General features: G+C 41.6%; 1 protein-coding gene across 3 annotated transcripts in view; it reads right to left on the bottom strand.

The window, feature by feature from the left end:
* The window catches only part of WWC3 (WWC family member 3), a 214,728-nt gene that overhangs the window by 71,686 nt on the left and 123,101 nt on the right, over window positions 1-19,941 (bottom strand). For all 3 annotated transcript variants that reach the window (XM_056558881.1, XM_056558883.1, XM_056558884.1), the window contains 3 exons: window positions 15,542-15,671; window positions 8,630-8,779; window positions 8,465-8,538 (listed from right to left, as the gene is read on the bottom strand). In XM_056558881.1, the coding sequence (XP_056414856.1) occupies window positions 8,465-8,538; window positions 8,630-8,779; window positions 15,542-15,671 (354 nt within the window). The remainder of the gene's footprint in view (window positions 1-8,464; window positions 8,539-8,629; window positions 8,780-15,541; window positions 15,672-19,941) is intronic.

Here is a 19,941-nt window from a genome sequence, read left to right as displayed (position 1 = left end):
TGGACATTTATGCACGCAGCAATATAACATTCAAACATTAGATTGCATATACTGAGCAATGCTATGGCATAGCATTGATCAGTGTTATCGGTGCTTGATTGCTCTAGCCTGCCATGGCTGACTGGAGCATCGAAGCACCAAACAGATGGTGAGGGGGCAGGTAAGGGCCCTCCAGCCGTCTTCTCAGCTGATCGCGGTGATCCTGATCAGCCCGACTGAACAGTTGGGATTGTTTTCTTTTTTTTTTTTTCATTTTACATGCCGTGATCAACTATGATTGCAGCGTCTAAAGGGTTAATGCCACGCATCACGAAGATCGGTGATGTTCGGCATTAGCCACAGGTCACCGCGGCTGAGGACTGTCCCGCTATGATACACACGCAGCTCCTGAGCGTGCCTCATAGAAGGGGAGCAAGGGACAAGGGCGTACATGTATGCTCTTCATCCTTAAGAGGTTAAAAACATTGTTTGTATTCCATGGCCTTTTTTTCTATATACAAGTAGGCCTGCTAGGTTTCACAGTTAACTAAGTGATTTTATCAGCTTCTATATATTTAAAAAATTAGTTTAATACTAAGGTCTGTGACTATAGGTAGTCTGGAGGAAGGCTAATATGTAAGTATTGATATAATAAGGCTGGATTCATACATACAGTATCTTGGTTCTGGCTCAATGAACCCAGCCTAAAACTGGCTGCAAATGATGGAAAAGTGCATTAACTGGCATCAGTTGTTTAGCATACAGTGTTCATTAATCATGCAGACCGGATGGAGGAACGCTAGGGTTGCCAGCTGGTCTGTATTTGAACCAGTCTGCCGGTATCTTCATACTAAAAATACCGGCCAGAGGGGGGAGAATTAAAACGGCACAGGGAGGGATCAAAGGGGCCCTGTACCATTTCAATCCTCCCCCCCCCCCCCAATCCCCTCTGTGCTATTGGGAGGCACAGAATTCTGGGGTGGGGATGATGAGGAGGCACAGTATTGTGGGGGGTTGTTATGAGGCTGACATGAGGCACAGTAATGTGGCATTTGAGAGGTTAAGGATGCTTGGGATGCCTCCCTGTACATTTTGTGGTTAATTACATGATGTCATTACAAAGTACAATTAGTCCCACAGAGAACAAGCCCTCATATAAGTTTGTAGGGGGGAAATTAGGAGTTATGGATTTTAACCCGTCCAGGACGAAGGGCGTACAGGTATGCCCTTGCGTCCTGGTACTTAAGGACCGAGGGCGTACCTGTACACCCTGGTCCCATTACCTGGACCCATTACAGGATTTAAACCATTCTTACGAGCGGAGAACGTTTTTAACCCGGTGGGTCCTGGTTGCCAGGACCCACAGTTGATGACGGGCACCAGTGATAGGGCCGATGCCCGGCATTAACCCTTTTGACGCCGCAATCATAGTTGATCGCGGCATCTAAAGTGCGTTGTTAATGGTGCCAGTATCTCAGAGATATTGATCAGGACGTCCGCGGGGAAATCGCGGCACCTGATCAGCTTACTGGATGGCGGGAGGGCCTTTACCTGCCTCCTTGCCATCCGATCGGCCCTCTGCTGCTCCCAGTATCCCATGCAGGCTGGAGCAGCAGAGCACAGATAACTCTTATGAATGCAATGCTATGGAATAGCATAGACCTCTGTAAAAGAATTCAAAAGGGGTCTGGATGCATTGTTGGAGAATAATAACATTGCTGGTTATGTATACTAGATTTATAGGGACAGAACGTTGATCCAGGGATTTATTCTGACTGCCATATTTGGAGTCGGGAAGGAATTTTTACCTCTAGTATGAGGGTTTTTTGCCTTCCTCTGGATCAACTCAGTAGGGACTCATTAGGGATATTGGTTGAACTTGATGGACTCTGGTCTTTTTTCAACCTTATGAACTATGTTACTATGTTAGTGTATTCAATCTTCAGATTGCATGGTATAGCCCCCCATGGGGACTAAAAAAACAAAAATTGTAAAAAAGTTAATAAAAGTGAATTAACCCCTTCCCTAATAAAAGTTTGAATCACCTCCCCCCCTTTCCCATTATTTATAAGGTTAGTTAAACCTGAGGGAATCCTAAGAAAATCTCTTCTCAAGTCAGCCCCGCCATTCTGCAAGTGTTCTCCCGTACAGTGGTGAGTCAAGCCCTGGCGGTGATAGTAATTGGATCTTGTCAGAGCCCTAGTCTGCGTGGGATATCTTTCAGTCCCAAGTCTATATCAATCATGTGAGTGAAAGTCCCAGCAAGGCAACAGGGCTTTCAAGGGTTACACTGCATCCCTTCTACTCTCCTCCGTACTGTGTGTAATAGCATCTGCATCCTGCTTAGTAAAAGGCAGTTATCTGTAACCCGATGTTGGTGTGTTTCTTAACACCCCCTGCCCCCTCCTTGTCTGGCCCACGAGAAGCTGTCTCCACCTCGGACTGTGTTGGGCTAATGGTGCCCTGGCATCGCAAAGTGATAGGAATTCCTTGCACCCCCGTGTCACCACAGGGAAAAGTGTCAAATCACGGGGGGTCAGACTGCTGGGACCAAACCCCCCCCCCCCCGTGAACTCCCGCCCGGCGCCCCGGTTCTCAGCATGAATGGAGGTGTTTCAACCACTGCACGAAGCTGTGCCCGACACGCCCCCTTCATGTATCTTTATGGGAGAGCCGAATATTGGGTATCTCTGGCTCTCCCATAGAGACATATGGAGGGGGGTTGTCGGCCACAGTTTCGTGCTGTGGTCCACACATTGTATTTATGCAAGAAACACGGTGACGGGTGGGAGATCGCATGGGTTTTGCAGATAGAGGATACGTTTTATTATAATGGACTACTCCTTTAAAATGTGTGGTGTTTTATTACAAGCATTTCTAAATGTTAAAGAAAAAGTTTGTGTGTGGGCTACTTGGGCAAAATCTAGAACACCAAACAATCTGCACACACAGGTTCAACACACTCAAATCCGGTACCGTCTACCGTCTGCTACTATGGGGAGGGTGTGATTACTATTTAGATCACAGGTGACAGAATGACACCATGTATGGGTTTTTATATCTGGTTTATATAGGACAAGCCATAGCTTAGTTACACACGCGCTGCAGCCAGTTAGCAGTACTCCAGATCCTACATTCATTTTGCCGTGAACGACCGCAATTGTGCTAAAAATTGCATATTCTACCAGGATAATCATGTTGCATACCTGCATCATTTTTACGCATGCGATAATTAGATGCAGTATTGCTTATTAGCTGCAGTGTGTGACCACAGCCTTATCTCGGTATACAAGAATAACTAATATTATAGCTGCACACGTCCTAATGGCTCTTTTACCAGATATACAGTAATCCCTCAACTTAGAATGGCCTCAACATACAATAGTTTCAACATACAATGATCTTTTCTGGACCATTGTAACTTGAAACCAGACTCAACATACAATGTACAGAAAGTCCAGATCTGTGAAACTTGTCAATGGCTGGAAGAACTGACCAATCAGAATGGGCATTCACTGGTAAAACCCCTGTATTACTGAAGTGTATGCACTGACTGATGTCTGGTAGTGCCCCCTATAGTAAAGGGAGGTATTACACGTTCTGTACTCTTTACCTGTGCCAGGGTTACCTGCTCCTTTGAACACCAAGTAAGGGCGACTCCATGTTACTTTTTTAGGACATTGCGTGTACTGTACAGGACCCTGAAGAAGCTCCTGTCCTCTACATAGACCAGTGTTTCCCAAGCAGGGTGCCCCAGCTGTTGCAAAACTACAACTCCCAGCATGCCCGGACAGCCTTTGGCTGTCCGGGCATGCTTGGAGTTGTAGTTTTGCAACAGCTGGAGGCTCCCTGCTTGGAAAACACTGACATAGACAGTGATTTACAGCTCCCTGCAGATCTTTCTTACTTTTATATGTATGGACTTGCTTTATCTATATTAGTTATCTACTTATTTTTCTTTAATTCTCACTTTTTCCTATTTTTGGATGACATTTTGGATCTTTAGAACCAATTATCAGGTTTCCATAGAGTTATGGTCTCAACATACAATGGCTTCAACATACAATGGTTGTCCCAGAACCAATTAATATTGTAACTTGAGGGACCACTGTACCTTGCATGAAACCTTGAAAATTGCCTACTACATGAAGTGTGATGAAATAATGTCACATTCCGTGGCAGCTGAGTATTAACAGCATTGTAATAAACAGCCACTCCTGCAGGAGCTGGGTCTATTAATATAAAACTACTTTAACATAAAACAAGTTACACACTGCTTAGGAAAGCATCTGTATAAATGATCAGCAGCTGACCTTTACTACTAGCATGCACGGCTCCCACTGAGCTCTGCAATCTTGCAGGAAAGCTAGCCTTTCCCTAGCCGTTTCCTCTACCACACCCTGACCTTCAAACCTTTTCAATCAGGAATTCCTGCAAGAAACAAAAATCTGCTCCATCAAATGTTATAGAGACAATCGGGACATATCGGAGTATAGGCAATCCCAATCCTACCCCGTAAGGATACAAACCTGAAAGAAATCAGCAAAAAAAAAAAAACTAACGTGCTTGAGAATATGGCCATTTTCCAAGTTTGGAATTAATAGACTTTGCCAGAAGCAGACCCGGAGGTTTTTTAAAGCTGCTAGAGGGGAAGAACATTGACAACAGTGGATGCTTGTAAAACACCACATTAGCAAACTTCATTTAATGCACGCAAAGACAACATGGATCCTTGTTATGTTTATTACAACATCTATAGGAACGAATGAGCTCATGCTATGCTACTAGACCATCCAGTGGCTGGAGTGCCATATGTGATTCACTCAAAAAGGCTCTAAACCTGTTGTTAAAGGGGTACTCCACTGGCCAGCATTCGGAACATTTACTTCCGAATGCTGTGTGTGCGTTGCGGGAGTCGGCCATTATCCCTCGTTACATCATACCACGCCCCCTCAATGCAAGTCTATGGGAGGGGGCGTGACAGATGTCACGCCCCCTCCCATAGACTTGCATTGAGGGGGCATGGTGTGACATCACAAGGGGCGTGGTCGACCCCCGCAGTGCGCTCACAGGGTTCAGAACTAAATGTTCCAAACATTCATCATACACTCAAAGACCACTTATGTATCTTATATATACCTGCTCATAAATGCCATTACTATGCTTTACAATAGAGACAGCAGAAGACTATACCAGGTACCACTCAGTGACGGATCCAGATTCTAATCTCGGGAGGGGCACTATCAGGCTATATTTGCATGGGGGAATGTTCACATAGACATTTCAGCACTTGGAATAGTGGCAGGGAGGGGCAATTGCCCTATTGCCCGCCCCTCTAGATCCACCTCTGGTACCACTCCTGCTGGCTAAAATACTAAATGGAGGCCACGGGTGACGCAGGTTCACCAAAACTGGACAGGTTAAAGCTGAAAACATGGACTCTCAAATCTCATGCACCATGAAGTTGGTAGCATCAAAATTTGGCTCCTACTTTGTGTCAACAGGCCGTGCTGGTGGTGCTATGATTTGTGGAATGTTGTCGTAGCACATATAGGTCTCTTATACAAGCATGAATGGAATGCCAGAGTCACATATCCCATAACATTGCAAAATTTTAATCTCACAATCTCAATTCTGCTTCCAGCACTCTTTTGTTAGCTCAGGTCCGCTATTTAAAGGAATACTCCATTGCTAGACATCTTATCCTCTATCCATAGGATATGGATAGGATGTCTGATCGTGTCACGCTCCCTCCCATAGTCATGAATGGAGAGGACGTGGTGTGACGTCACAACCATGGCCTCCCGAACTCTGCACGGAGATCACGGATGTCACAGCAGCAGGACCCCCACAATCAGACATCTTATCCCCTATCCTTTGGATAGGGCATAAGATGTCTTGCAACGGAGTACCCCTTTAAATGGATTTTACGATGGACCTCACAGAAACATGATATACTGTACAATGCTTGCCTTATTGCCCTCTTAAATCTTGTTAAATAAATGGAAATCCAACAGACTGCATTGGGATCCATCGAACCGCATGACAAACAGCCTTGGGAAGTCAATGGGATCCACTGTTGTCCATTGTGCAACGGACTATCCAACTCTGTTCTTCTGCACTGAATGGCCTCTGAAATTGAGGTCTTCAGAGGAGCCTTAAAGGGGTACTCTGGTAAGATTAACTGGTGCCAAAAAGTTATACAGATTTGTAAATTACTTCTATTTAAAAATCTTAATCCTTCCAGTACTTATCAACTGCTGTATGAAGTTGAGTTGTTCTTTTCTGTCTGACCACAGTGCTCTCTGCTGACACCTCTGTCCGTGTCAGGAACTGTCCAGAGCAGAAGAGGTTTGCTATGGGGATTTGCTTCTGCTCTGGACAGTTCCTGACATGGACAGAAGTGTCAGGAGAAAGCACTGTGGTCAGACTGAAAAGAACTACACAACTTCCTGTGGAGCATAAAGCAGCTGATAACTACTAGTAGGATTAAGATTTTTAAATAGAAGTAATTTTCAAATCTGTTTAACTTTTCGGCACCTGTTAATAAAAAAAAGGGAGTACCCCTCTAAGTGTGAATGAGGCCTTAGGTATAAGATTTGCTATTCCCCGATTTAGTACTAACATTATGGTTTAGAAAACATGTGTTAAATCAATGATTTATATAAAGCATTTTCAAGTGTTCCTCTTGGTATAATTTCTACTGAGCACATTCTCCCTCCTACACAACACCATAATAAGGAAAGTGTTGCCAGACATTCAACGTGTAGAATGCACATATACATGGGATCAGGCACGGGACGCGCAGAACACTAACAGCCATTGTGTAAAAAGTGCATAATAAATGAAGAATGTGGCTGAATAGTTTACCCAAAATAAAATATCCTTCAATAAATCTGATGACGGAGTTAACTCCTTCCATGTTATACTGTCAACACTGTTATGGATGGTCTTCAAATAGTCATGTGGTAACCATCATTATCTTAAATGTGAGCTTTTTTTTACCATACATTTTTTTTTTCACACACAATCCCATCATAAGAGGCATTTCTTTACATTTGTTTTGCTGAGGTTCAGGATACGGTAGCCATACACTTAAAAGGAATGATCAATTTTAATTGTTTTTTACTAAGAAAAACAACTTATTATTTGATTATATTTATTATATTTTCTGTACATAATTATGGAGAAGGCCTTCTTGCCTGATCACATGGACCACATGGACCATAGAAAGCAATTGAAAAAATAAAAGATTTTATATTTTTACTAATTAAAACCAAACAGTAAGGTTATGTTCACAAGTGCAGATTTTGCTGCTGATTTTCTGCTGCCAATAAAGATGGCACTAAGAGCCAGAGTAAAGGGAGGTGTTAGCTTCAAGGTCGTAGTAGAGTGAAGAATAAGAAGGTAGTTTGGGAAGACTTAAAGGGCCGGGAGCCAGGAACAGGCATGCATGGTTCTTTGTATAATAGGTGCAGTCACAAAGGGGCAGTAGTCAGTTTTTCAGTTTCCAACCCTTTCCCATGAGCATGGTTTTGGGGTATAGTTTTGAACACACACTTAATTGAAATATTGTGTCAGTTTGGAATAGTGGCCCTTCTCTTGGGGTAACAGTGATTGTACAAGTGGCCACGGCATGGCTGCACTGTCAGTGGTGGCCATTGTGGCGACCAGCAAGGTGCAGGCGTGGCCTGACTGGGAAGTTGCAGATGTGGTTGAGTTGACCATTGGACAAAGTAACTTTTATCTTAAATAATCTTTTTAATCGAAAAACTTTATTCAAACATAATTTTCCAATGACAAGTTCCCTTTAAGACAAAGTTTACACAGCATTAAAAATATGAGCATATTTTATTAAAACTCGCATTTTCAAATTTTTTTTTCAGAAATAAAATACACTTATATTTTTTTACATTGTATGAACTTGTCCTTAGATGAATGAATTGTACCAATTATACGATCACCAACATTCCTTACTTACTAATAGATGTGGGACATAGTTTAAAAGAATTTTAATAGCTCAGTGGACATGCACAGAGGAGAATAATCGCCAGTAACTGGCTCATAGCCGACTAATACTGCCAGCAACAGCCATAAAATCCAGCATCACAGACAAGTGTTTTGGTAGAAAGATCATAAAAAAACCATGGTCTTTTTGACCAACTATGATTTTACATGTATGGGCAGCTTAAAGGGGTACTCTGGAAGGAAAAACATGTTTTCAATCAACTTGTGCCAGAAAGTTATACATCTTTTTACCGTATTAGTTTTAAATATAAGTTATTTACAAATATGTTTACCTTTCTGGCACCAGTTTATTTGTAAACATTTTTTGTTCCCCCCGGAGTACCCCTTAATTGTATTCTCTTGCCTAATATCTTGTAAAGAAACAAAATAGTGTGGTACCATAAATATTGAGATTATTCCAAATACTTAATGTATACGCTACATATGGTGGTAAAAAAGATTATTATTTTTTTTTTACCTTTTCTTGGCTTCCTCATACTGCCAATTCAGTCTTACTCTGTCCACCAGTTTTGATTTATCATCAAAGCCAAACTAGAGGAAATAAGATAATTTTTTATTTAAATTAAAGATGTATACAAAGACAATAATATTCTACCCAAGCACATGGTGGGATGAACTGTACCTCTCCGATGTCATCTGTTTGCGAGCAGGCATCACAGTATTGCTGAGGTAAACACGATTCATTGAGTGAGCTTGAATTGTGATGAATGTTGTGCAAGGAGTCGGAGATGCAGCAGCTATTTCTGAATCCATCGGTCAGCTTAGCCAGACTCTGTACGAATAAAAACAAGCTTGTTGGTCTTATTTGCAACACTAGACATTAAAAATATAAAAAAGTTACCTTCAAATTTATTGAAACAGCACCCCCAGTGGTAATTACATAATTAAACACAGTAGCTATTGATGAAAAATAAGTAGCCTTAGTCACCAGTAGAACAACTTATTACTTCACACAAATTTATATTGGACACGGTCAGATCCAAAAACTTTTTATATGTTGTTACTGATAAAAATCAAAGACTTTTTGTAATATGATTGTTTAAAATATTTAATAAAGTAAACGGATCCTAATAATCCCACCACTAGGAGTCCCCATACCTACTGGGACACTTACTAGTCCTGCTGCATAATTAGCTTGTCCATGAGTCATGGACAATAGATGACTCATGGACAAGGCTGCATTAGCAGATGCACCAATCCCCTCCCACCACCACAAGGAGGGACATGCCCCCTTCCTCTAAGAGGATTTCTTACACAGTGGGATAATGAAAAGAGGGATTTTTTATAATAAATATAGGTGACAGAGGCAAAGAAATTAGATGCACATGGTCAGAATTAGGTACTTGAATATTAAGATTGCCTAATAGCGTACTGCAGCCGCAAGCAATAGGGCATCATATAAGCATGTAGACACATGCAGAAGGGATTAGTTTAAAGTCACATAGTGACCGCATGTTGGGTTTTTAATTCACTTATATGCAAATAAAATAAAAGTTTTATTTACGTTTTAATACTTAGTTAATGGACGGGAAAAATAGGATATTAGTGATCACGTGAGTGATCAATTGTAAATAAAGTCTTGAAATTAACCCTCCATCCATAGGTCCCTAATTTTGAATGACTCCATATCCAGACCTCCATGGGTTGATACATTTGATTTTCATTGATAATTTTTGTGTGATTTTGTTGTCACCACATCCAACTTTGTAAAGACAAAAGTATTTCATATGATTATGCAACACAAAAAGAGAAACACAGCCGCACATCCACCATTTGTAATTTGATCTACTTGCTTCTCAGCATAATTTCAAAAACTAACAGGTTGTTAGTATATATTTTGATCAAAAAGTACAAGGCCACTCGCCACGTCAAGGCCACCTCGTTAGAGTGGGTCCCTAGCCTGATACTGGCGTAGCACCCGGCGGCGACCACTGCCTCCGAGACCCCATGCCCAACGGGGGGAGCGACCCAGTGGCCAGGCAGCCCCACTACTGCCCGACCAAGCCCCTGGCTCTGGGTCACTCCACCCCACAGACAAAGCATCACAGACACAACGGCCGCCACATAGAACCACACCAGCATGAAACCTACCATGTGCTCACTGCCAGAGGGCTGGGAGAATGGTAGGAGGAAACCCTTATGCAGCCAGGGGCTTGGTCGGGCAGTAGTGGGGCTGACTGGCCACTGGGTCGCTCCCCCGTTGGGCATGGGGTCTCGGAGGCAGTGGTCGCCGCCGGGGGCTACGCCAGTGTCAGCCAGCTCGTACTTTTTGATCAAAATGTATACTAACAACCTGTTAGTTTTTGAAATTATGCTGAGAAGCAAGTAGATCAAATTACAAATGGTGGATGTGCGGCTATGTCTCTCTTTTTGTGTTGCACATTTGTAGTCTCTCCCTCCTTCCATGGCCAGCACTCCACTCCACCCATTTGGCCCAGGCATTTTTAATTAGCAGGAAACTGCATAAGGGTTTCCTCCTATCATTCTCCCAGCCCTCTGACAGTGAGCACATGGTAGGTTTCATACTGGTGTGCTTCTCTGTGGTGGCCATTGTTTCTGTGATGCTTTGTCTGTGGGGTGGAGTGGCCCAGAGCAAGGGGCTTGGTCGGGCAGTAGTGGGGCTGCCTGGCCACTGGGTTGCTCCCCCTGTTGGGCATGGGGTCTCGGAGGCAGTGGTCACTGCCGATGGCTACGCCAGTGTCAGGTTAGGGACCCACTCTAACGAGGTGGCTTTGACGTGGCGAGTGGGTTTGTACTTTTTGATTAAAATGTATACTAACAACCTGTTAGTTTTTGAAATTATGCTGAGAAGCAAGTAGATCAAATTACAAATGGTGGATGTGCGGCTGCGTTTCTCTTTTTGTGTTGCACATTTCATATGATTAGGTCATTCAGATCTAGGATGTGTTATCTTAGTGTTCCCTTTTTTTTTTTGAGCAGTATATATATATATATATATATATATATATATATATATATATATTTTTTATTTCCACACACTTTTTTGGAGTACACCTTTAAGGTCATTGTCTTGTTTGAAGGTGAACCTTCTGCCCAGTCCAGAAGTCCAGGGAAGGCTTCATCACGTTTCAGTTACAAATAGCTCTATATTTTGCTCCATTCAGCTTTCGCTCAACCCTGACAAGTTTCCTTGTCCCAACCGTTAAAAATCATCCCCAACAGCATAAGGCTGCCATCACCATGCTTCACTGTAGGAATCCTGGTTGTTCAAAACTTCTTCCACTCAATAATTATGGAGGTACCTTTTTGTACTCTTCGTCAGACCTTTGCCTCCACACAATCAAGTCTCTAGTCTCTGAACTCTATAGGCAATTCTTTATCCCTTCATGGCTTTTTCTTATATACATTGTTAGCCATGAGACCCCATATACACAACATGACTTTACAAATCATGTCCAATCCATTTGATTTACCACAGGTGACTCCAATCTCAAAAATGATCAAGACAAATTTTATAGCAAGACAAGTATCATAGCAAAGGGTCTGAATAGTTATGACCAAGGTCTTGATTTTGTCATAAGAAATTGTAAAAAATTTAAAGGGTCTGAAAACTTTCCGATTGGCACTGCACCTCAACCATCAGCCAGTTCCACCTTCTCCAATCATTCTTATTTGTGACTTTTATTATTAAAAATGCAAGGTGATTGGTAAATTCACATAATGTAAAGAAAGTCTTTATAAATAAATGAACATCAATTGACCAAATCACAGCATTACAAACAATCCTTTCCCCAAGTACCCCAAATGCTGCCAGAATTAATATTGGCACTGGCATGCGCAGTTGACATCAGGGCACTGTGTGAGAGGAGATAGCCTACGCACAGTAGATCCAGCTGAACCGACTTGATATGCAGAATACAGAGCCACGGAGAAATGTAGTTTTAAAGTACAATGAGTGGGAAAGGCCATTTTCATTCTAAAAATGGAGCAATGGGGGTCCAAGATGTAATGGAAAAGCATCACAGTAAATGTTCTCTATATACAGTATATGGTGTTTGTTAAACAGGGTAATCTAGACAAAAAAAAATGGAGAATGGAGTCTCCGGGAGCTGAAGACACCACATCTTCCATTCATTTCCATGGGAGCAACAGAGATACCCGAGTACTGTATCCTGTGGATAGGGAGAAAAGGCTTTTTTTTAAGGGGACAACCCCTTTAATCTGAATTATGGGAATTGCTGGTGTTTGAAAAGAGATACCCTCTTTAAGGTGAGGCTTAGTGGAAGGAGGTGGTCTCCTATGCCATGACTTATTTACTATATTATTACTTTACACCACAAATAGCCATAAACTACAACAGAAATGTATTCGATTTATGGGGCAATGACAACCCGAGCCCATACAAACAATTAAGTAATATCATAAAACCCCATTAACCCTCTGTGACAGAATAAAGATCCATTTGTGAAATGCAATGGCAATAGAATAGCTAAGCTTTGAAGGGATTGTCTGGCGGAAGCAACCTGTGTACGGTGTCAAAAAATATAATAAAACAATTTCCTAATATAATGTTATTAGCCATTGTGCACAGACCTCTCCAACTGTTATATCCCATTACACATTTACTGAAAGCTGAACTCCCATCCCTCCTCCCCCTTCCCTTTCTGTCTGCTCGGGACTAGACCATTGATGTAAAGAGGGGGAGCTCATTTTACTGCTTATTAGATTTTATAGCAGCAGGAAGCCTTTCTCAGATAAGACAGTATAAGAAAGGCCTAATCTGATGAACAGTAATATAAGTACCCCCTCCTTCACATAAATGGTTTGGTCCTGAGAAGACAAAAGGGGAGCATGGACAATAGTTCTGCTTTGGAACAAATATGCTCCTACTAGAGTAAAGTTTTTTTTTTTTTTTCATCAAATCTCTTTTTATCAAATAATTTACAAAATACAAATGAAGATACCAACCGTGCAGTCAATAAAGCACATGCAAGGATGTTTTCTTTGCTGGATTGACTTACATGAAGCAGTTGACCTAAATGTGGGCCGATAGGTCTCATGCATAAATCATTGTGCAGGCAAAAACATAAAGATAACTAAAGTCAAGTAAATGCTGCATATAAAGATCAATGCATTCAGGAAATGGTAAACTTACAAATAGAGCACAAAAGCAGGAAATCTCCTCACTGAACTCCTGACTGCATGTAGTGTAAGTAAAGACACATATATAAATGGTATTTAAACATGGATATAACATATAATTATATTACTTTTCACAACTAATTGTTTCTGTTCATATAATGCAATTTTTAAATGTACCTTAAAAGGGGTACTCCGCCCCTTTGGATAGGGGATAAGAGGTCTTATCATGGGGGTCCCCAGCAGCGGGATCTCGCTGCGGCACCCCAGACATCTGTTGCATGGAGCGAACTTCGCACCGTGCCAGATGACTGGTGTTTCGGGGCGGAGGCCCATGACATCCCGGCCACCCCCCGCTTGAGACGTCATGGTCACGCCTCCTCAATGCAAGTCTATGGGAGGGGGCGAGACGTCCGATGCTCTAAACAAATACCTGGTGCAGCAGAGAGATAGGGGGGTCAACAGCCGCGGGACCCCCAGGATCAGACATCTTATCCCCTAATCCTTTGTATAGGGGATAAGATGTCTAGGGGCAGAGAAGATGTCTAGGGGCGTGACGTCCGTCACGCCTCCTCCCATAGACTTGCATTGAGGGGGAGTGACCATGACGTCTCAAGCGGGGGGTGGCCGTGATGTCACAAGCCTCTGGTGCTGCACCCGACTTTCTAAACAAACGCCTGGTGCAGCAGAGAGATCGGGGGGGTCAACAGCCATGGGACCCCCGCCATCAGACATCTTATCCCTTAATCCTTTGTATAGGGGATAAGATGTCTAGGGGCGGAGAACTCCTTTAATAACTTTAAAGGATTTACCAATGCTTGCATACAAAGAAAGCAGCACATTTTTGAGCAAGCCTAATTTTAATTATACATTTTCACCTTTTCCTGTGTTTGGGGAAAAAATTGTATTATACAAAAATTTTCAACTTTTTACACCAGTTATCTGGTGTAAGTATTGATAAATACCCTTTATGTTCAACACTCCTCAGCCTTGTGTGTAAAGACTGTAAATCGTGGGCGTATTTGACATTAGGCACTCATATGCCTGTGCCTAGGGCAGCAGTGTTCAGGGGGCAGCAGTATTCCGGGTGGCAGCACTTGAGTTAGTGAAAAAAAATGATAAATACCTTGGATGTAGCTGTTGCTGAATCCACGTGGGTCAGAACTGCTGTGAATTTTACCTGCAGATTTGCAGCCACATACGCTCATTATGTTGTGGACTTGTGACTTTATTACTTCCTGTATATAGGGGTGGTAATACATGCGATTTCTGCAGCGTATTTTTGAGAGCAAATTCAGAAGCGCTTGGAATCACTCATGGGGTGTATTCAGTCTGCAAATATGGCCCTGGTATTAGTTAGATAACATCAGGACAGGGTTTATTGCCTGTGTATATGGCTAAGACTATTACCACTCACTGCCGAATGTAGTGATCTTGAAATGGTGAGGAATTGCACAAATTTTTTATTAAAAGTAGAGAAAAGATGAGGGAATCTTTATCCATGATTCACCGTATAGGATCGCTTATTTGTCACACCATAGAAAACAATGAGAACATGGATCAGCTCACATTTCTCCTATAGTCCCCAAAAACAAATTTAAAGGGGTACTCCGCCCCTATGTCTGATTGCTGGGGACCACCCTGTTATCGGCTGCGGCACCCCAGACATCCGGTGCATGGAGCAAAATTTGTTCCTTGCCCGATGACTGCCGATGCAGGGTGGAGGCATGTGACATCACGGTCACACTGCGCTTGTGACATCAATCCACCTCCCATAGACTTGCATTGAGGGGGTATGGCCGTGATGTCACAAGCCTCCGCCGCTGCACCTGATGCTTAAACAAACGGTGGGTGCAGCAAGGAAATCATGGGGGTCCCCAGTGATGGGACCCTCGCAATCAGACATCTTATCCACTATCCTTTGGATAGTGGATAAGATGTCTAAGGGCGGAGTACCCCTTTAAATCCTTCCAAAACTGATATGAACTATAAATCCATATTGCCAGAAAATCATGACCCAATGCAGTCAAACTTTGATTTGGGCCAGCCATCGAATCTAATGTCTCTGATTTACCAAACCATGGATGTAAGACAGACACCATACAATGAGATGTATACTCTTTTTTTTCATTTTTGTATTCTGTAGGCCAGATGCTTACCGATTTGGAGGTATATCAGAATACATTTTCATCCTGAACATCAGTAGAAAAAAACTTTCAAATATAATTTTCATTCTTTCCAAACCCCCTTATTAAACCACAGAAATGTACTTCACTATTCCAATGTCTCTCTACTTGGGGATCAGGTTATAGAATCACTTTCACATAACAAACTTTACATATTTGCAATTACCATTTCCATTGGTTACGTGTACACCATTTATTAGTTTATTAAGTTTTTCTTTTTTGGAATAACCCTCCATCTACGCCCATACCTGCATGAGATCGCGGCGTTCCTTTTCTCCCATACAAATTGCCTGCCGTATTGTTCGGAGTTCATTCATTATTGCTTGCGCCTCATCTAGCTTATAGTTTGTATGAGCGCTTGACATCTTGCGATCAATCCTGCACAAACAAATACAGGACAAAAGAAAAAACAGTGAATTCTATGAAATTCAGCATTACCAGACTGGGGTAATTTTCCTAATAGGACTAGATGTATGCAGGTCAAATTAACCAATATAGGTCCTAATAATGCAGAGTGTCCTTATATCAATAAGGCCCTGATTTACTATAGCAAACCTGATATGTTTTGTCAGGTTGTGCGCCAGATTCTGCGCCAAAATGTGCACCAGAATTGAAAAAAAAAATTACTAGCTCTCCATTTTATGGAGAAAACCCTAAAAAAGCGTGTGGCCGACATTAAAAGTGGGAGTGCCCCCCCAAAAGGGGTGTGTCCCTGACATTTTCTCAAAAACATATTTACTAAGGTTTCCACAGAAAATGTGGTGGGTTTCAGCTGAGGAAAACCCTACAGATCAGAACATGTGTTAAAAAAGCAAAATGTACGGAGGAGTGCAAAATGTAGGGAAACCTTAGTAAATACCGTGGAAACAATTGTAGGAAATTAAAACCCACAAAGAAAACTCCACTCCACTCTGTAAATCAGGGCCAAAGTGTGCTTTGTTGTAAGTATACATCGGCATACTTGCAGAACGGTATGCCAATATATAAAGTGAGGTAACCACAAAACATTCATTGCCTAAACATAGTCCACTAGAGTCCCTCAAAACAGTATAGGCTTGGAAACAGACTGAATGTAGTCACTAGTAAACCATATTAGGCCCATGAAATTCAACAGGGACCGTTGCAAAAAACACATTGCAAAAAATAGTGCAAAAATTCCAAACTGTCTCTGGATTTAACGCTGCTAGAAAAGGGTTTCCATGATGAAGCAGCTGCACACAAGCATGTATAATACAAGATCACTATGTATAATGCCACCGGGAGTGGTGTGTAAGACACCCGAATTGGCAGTCTTATGGATGAATCTGGGTTTGGAGATGCCAAGGGAATGCTATCTACTAGATAGCACAGGGCTTACTGTAAAATTTGGTTAACAAAGGGTGTGGGATATCGGGTGGTTCTTCAGGGTTTGGCCAGGCCCCCTGTTTACAATTAGGGGTTAAATGGGTATTCCCATTTCGGAAATATATAGATATCCACAGGATATGCCATAATTGTCTAATAGATACCCTGGACTCCTCACCTATCTTGAGAAACAGTGCCTCCAGTCTCATGCAGCCTCCTTGGGGCAGCCAGAGGTGGTCGTGAAGCTGAAAACTGTTCTACTGTTTTTGTAACTGGATGTCCAACAAGCTCATATAGATGAGATGGTCCACATACTTTTGGCCATATGATTCAGCTGTGGATCTGGTCAATAAAATACTTCTGCAACACTCTATTTACAGATGTAACAGTCGGACTTTATGGGTTAATGATTCTATTTAACGCTCTATTCTGACTGATAACTCTACATCTGTACATCAGTGGGTGACCTCCGACCTGATGAATTTGAAGGTTTGCGAGAAGGAGGAGGGTGGAAAGGGCCGATCTCCCGAGACTCCTATATGGAAACTCTTTATATGTTTCTCACAGTTTTGATTGTAATATGAGATAGATTATTAGAATCAAGGCAGAGAAACATACAAAAGGGCAAACCATCCTTTTAATATGTTTTCTACATGTAGCATGGTGTATCAGTGGTTAGCACTGTAGCTATGCAGCGCTGGGGTCCTGGGTTTGTGTGTCCTGTCTGTTTTGCGTGGTTTCCTTCCACACTTCAAAACATACTGATAAGTTTAGATTGTGAGTCCCAATGGGGACAGGGACCAATTTGAGTGTAGGTATATAAAAATAAAATAAAGAGTTATGTAGTGTGCTGGGCTGAATTCATGTAGAACATTGGTCTCAAACTTTGGCCCTCTTCATGTTGCAAAACTTCAACTCCCAGCATACCCTCACAATCAACAGCTGTCCGGACATGCTGGGAATTGATGTTTTGCCACTTTTCGAGGGCCACAATTTGAGACCACTGATGTAGAAAGAGCTCCACACCAATGTTGTATATGTTTTTTAGAAGGCAAGGGTTCTCTTTTATTCTCCTACACTAGACCAAAAAAGTAGAACTATATGTTCAACACATGGGAATTGTTGACTTTAAAGGGGTTCTCCACTGAAAAACATTTTTTTTTTAAATCAGCTGGTGCCAGAAAGTTAAACAGATTTGTAAATGACTTCTATTTAAAAATCTTAATCCTTCCAGAACTTATCAGCTGCTGTATACTGTAGAGGAAGTTTATTTTTTATCTTCCTTTCTGTCCGACCACAGTGCTCTTTGCTGACACCTCTGTCCATGTCAGGAACGGTCCAGAGCAGGATAGGTTTACTATGGGGATTTGCTCCAACTCTGGACAGTTCCTAAAATGGACAGAGGTGTCAGCAGAGAGCACTGTGGTCAGACAGACAGGAAATTCAAAAAGAAAGAGCATACGGCAGCTGATAAGTACTGGAAGTATTAAGATTTTTTAAATAGAAGTAATTTACAAATCTGTTTAACTTTCTGGCACCAGTTGATTTAAAAAATAAAATGTATTCCAGTGGAGTACCTCTTTAAAATTCATGCCTCCATGTTGTCTTAATACATCTGCAGAAAGTCCCACAAGACAGGTGAAGAGGCTCTCTGCTATCACCGGGATACAATCTGGATTTAAAGGGGTTATCCAGGAAAAAAACTTTTATATATATATATATATATATATATATATATATATATATATATATATATATATATATGTATCAACTGGCTCCAGAAAGTTAAACAGATTTGTAAATTACTTCTATTAAAAAATCTTAATTCTTTCAGTACTTCTGAGCTTCTGAAGTTAAGGTTGTTCTTTTCTGTCTAAGTGCTCTCTGATGACACCTGTCTCGGGAAACGCCCAGTTTAGAAGCAAATCCCCATAGCAAACATCTTCTAAAGTGGGCGTTTCCCGAGACACGTGTCATCAGAGATCACCTAGACAGAAAAGAACAACCTTAAAGGGGTACTCCGGTGAAAAACTTTTTTCTTTTAAATCAACTGGTGGCATAAAGTTAAACATATTTGTAAATTACTTCCATTAAAAAATCTTAATCCTTCCAGTACTTATTAGCTGCTGAATGCTACAGAGGAAATTCCTTTCTTTTTGGAACACTGATGACATCACGAGCACAGTGCTCTCTGCTGACATCTCTGTCCATTTTAGCAACCATGCATAGCAGATGTATGCTAAGGGCAGCATGGTGGCTCAATAGTTAGCACTGCTGCCTTGCAGCGCTGGGGACTTGGGTTCAAATCCCACTAAGGACAACAATAAATAAAGTGTTATTATTATTACAATGACATCAGCCTGAAAGCACTTTGCTCATGATGTCATCAGAGAGCATTCCAAAAAGAAAAGAATTTCCTCTGTAGTATTCAGCAGCTAATAAGTACAGGAAGGATTAAGATTTTTTAATAGAAGTAATTTACAAATATGTTTAACTTTCTGCCACCAGTTGATTTAAAAGAAAAAAGGTTTTCACTGGAGTACCCCTTTAACTTCAGAAGCTCATAAGTACTGAAAGGATTAAGATTTTTTAATAGAAGTAATTTACAAATCTGTTTAACTTTCTGGAGCCAGTTGATATATATATATATATATATATATATATATATATATATATATATATATATATATATATATATATATAAGTTTTTTCCTGGATAACCCCTTTAATGTTCCCTAGCAAGCCGCTCTCTCTTCTGTAGAGCTATGTGCATTTCTGAGCGATAAGCTCACTACACCTTTTCCAGCATAAAGCACATAGTGGCTATAAAACAATATCTACTTTTTACAACCTCATTCATTAATGTCAGGTTGGAGGATATGCTGAATAAATTAATCCTGTGAGTAAGATGCCCTTGGAATGATTTAATCCTCCGGGTCCTATTTTTAAAATCCCATCTTGAAGAAATAGCTGCTAGCCGCATTAGACACCTCCCATGTAAAGCCATAGATTACCTACTAGAAGAATGGAAAGTTTTGTTGTGAATCTGGCCTTTTACATCAGCGGGGCTGGCAGAAGGCCTCCAGCTAACCACAGCTTTCTTCCTGCTCCCCTTCTATCAACAGCAGGTACTGTTGAGAGGCCAGGGCTCTTTTTTATGAACACGACCTGTCCCACTACCACTAACAATGGCCTTTTTGTTCCCGAGTCCCTTCTGTGTGTCTTACTGTAATCTCAGGGCACCGGCCATATCTGGTGTTTTCTCGTGGGCTCGTGTCTTGTGCTACATACATTGCGGGGGGTA

The sequence above is a fragment of the Hyla sarda genome, chromosome 2 (assembly GCF_029499605.1).
Source record: "Hyla sarda isolate aHylSar1 chromosome 2, aHylSar1.hap1, whole genome shotgun sequence".
Lineage (NCBI taxonomy): Eukaryota > Metazoa > Chordata > Amphibia > Anura > Hylidae > Hyla > Hyla sarda.
Note: the sequence above shows the minus strand (reverse complement) of the source record. Positions and strands in the feature narration are given on the sequence as shown.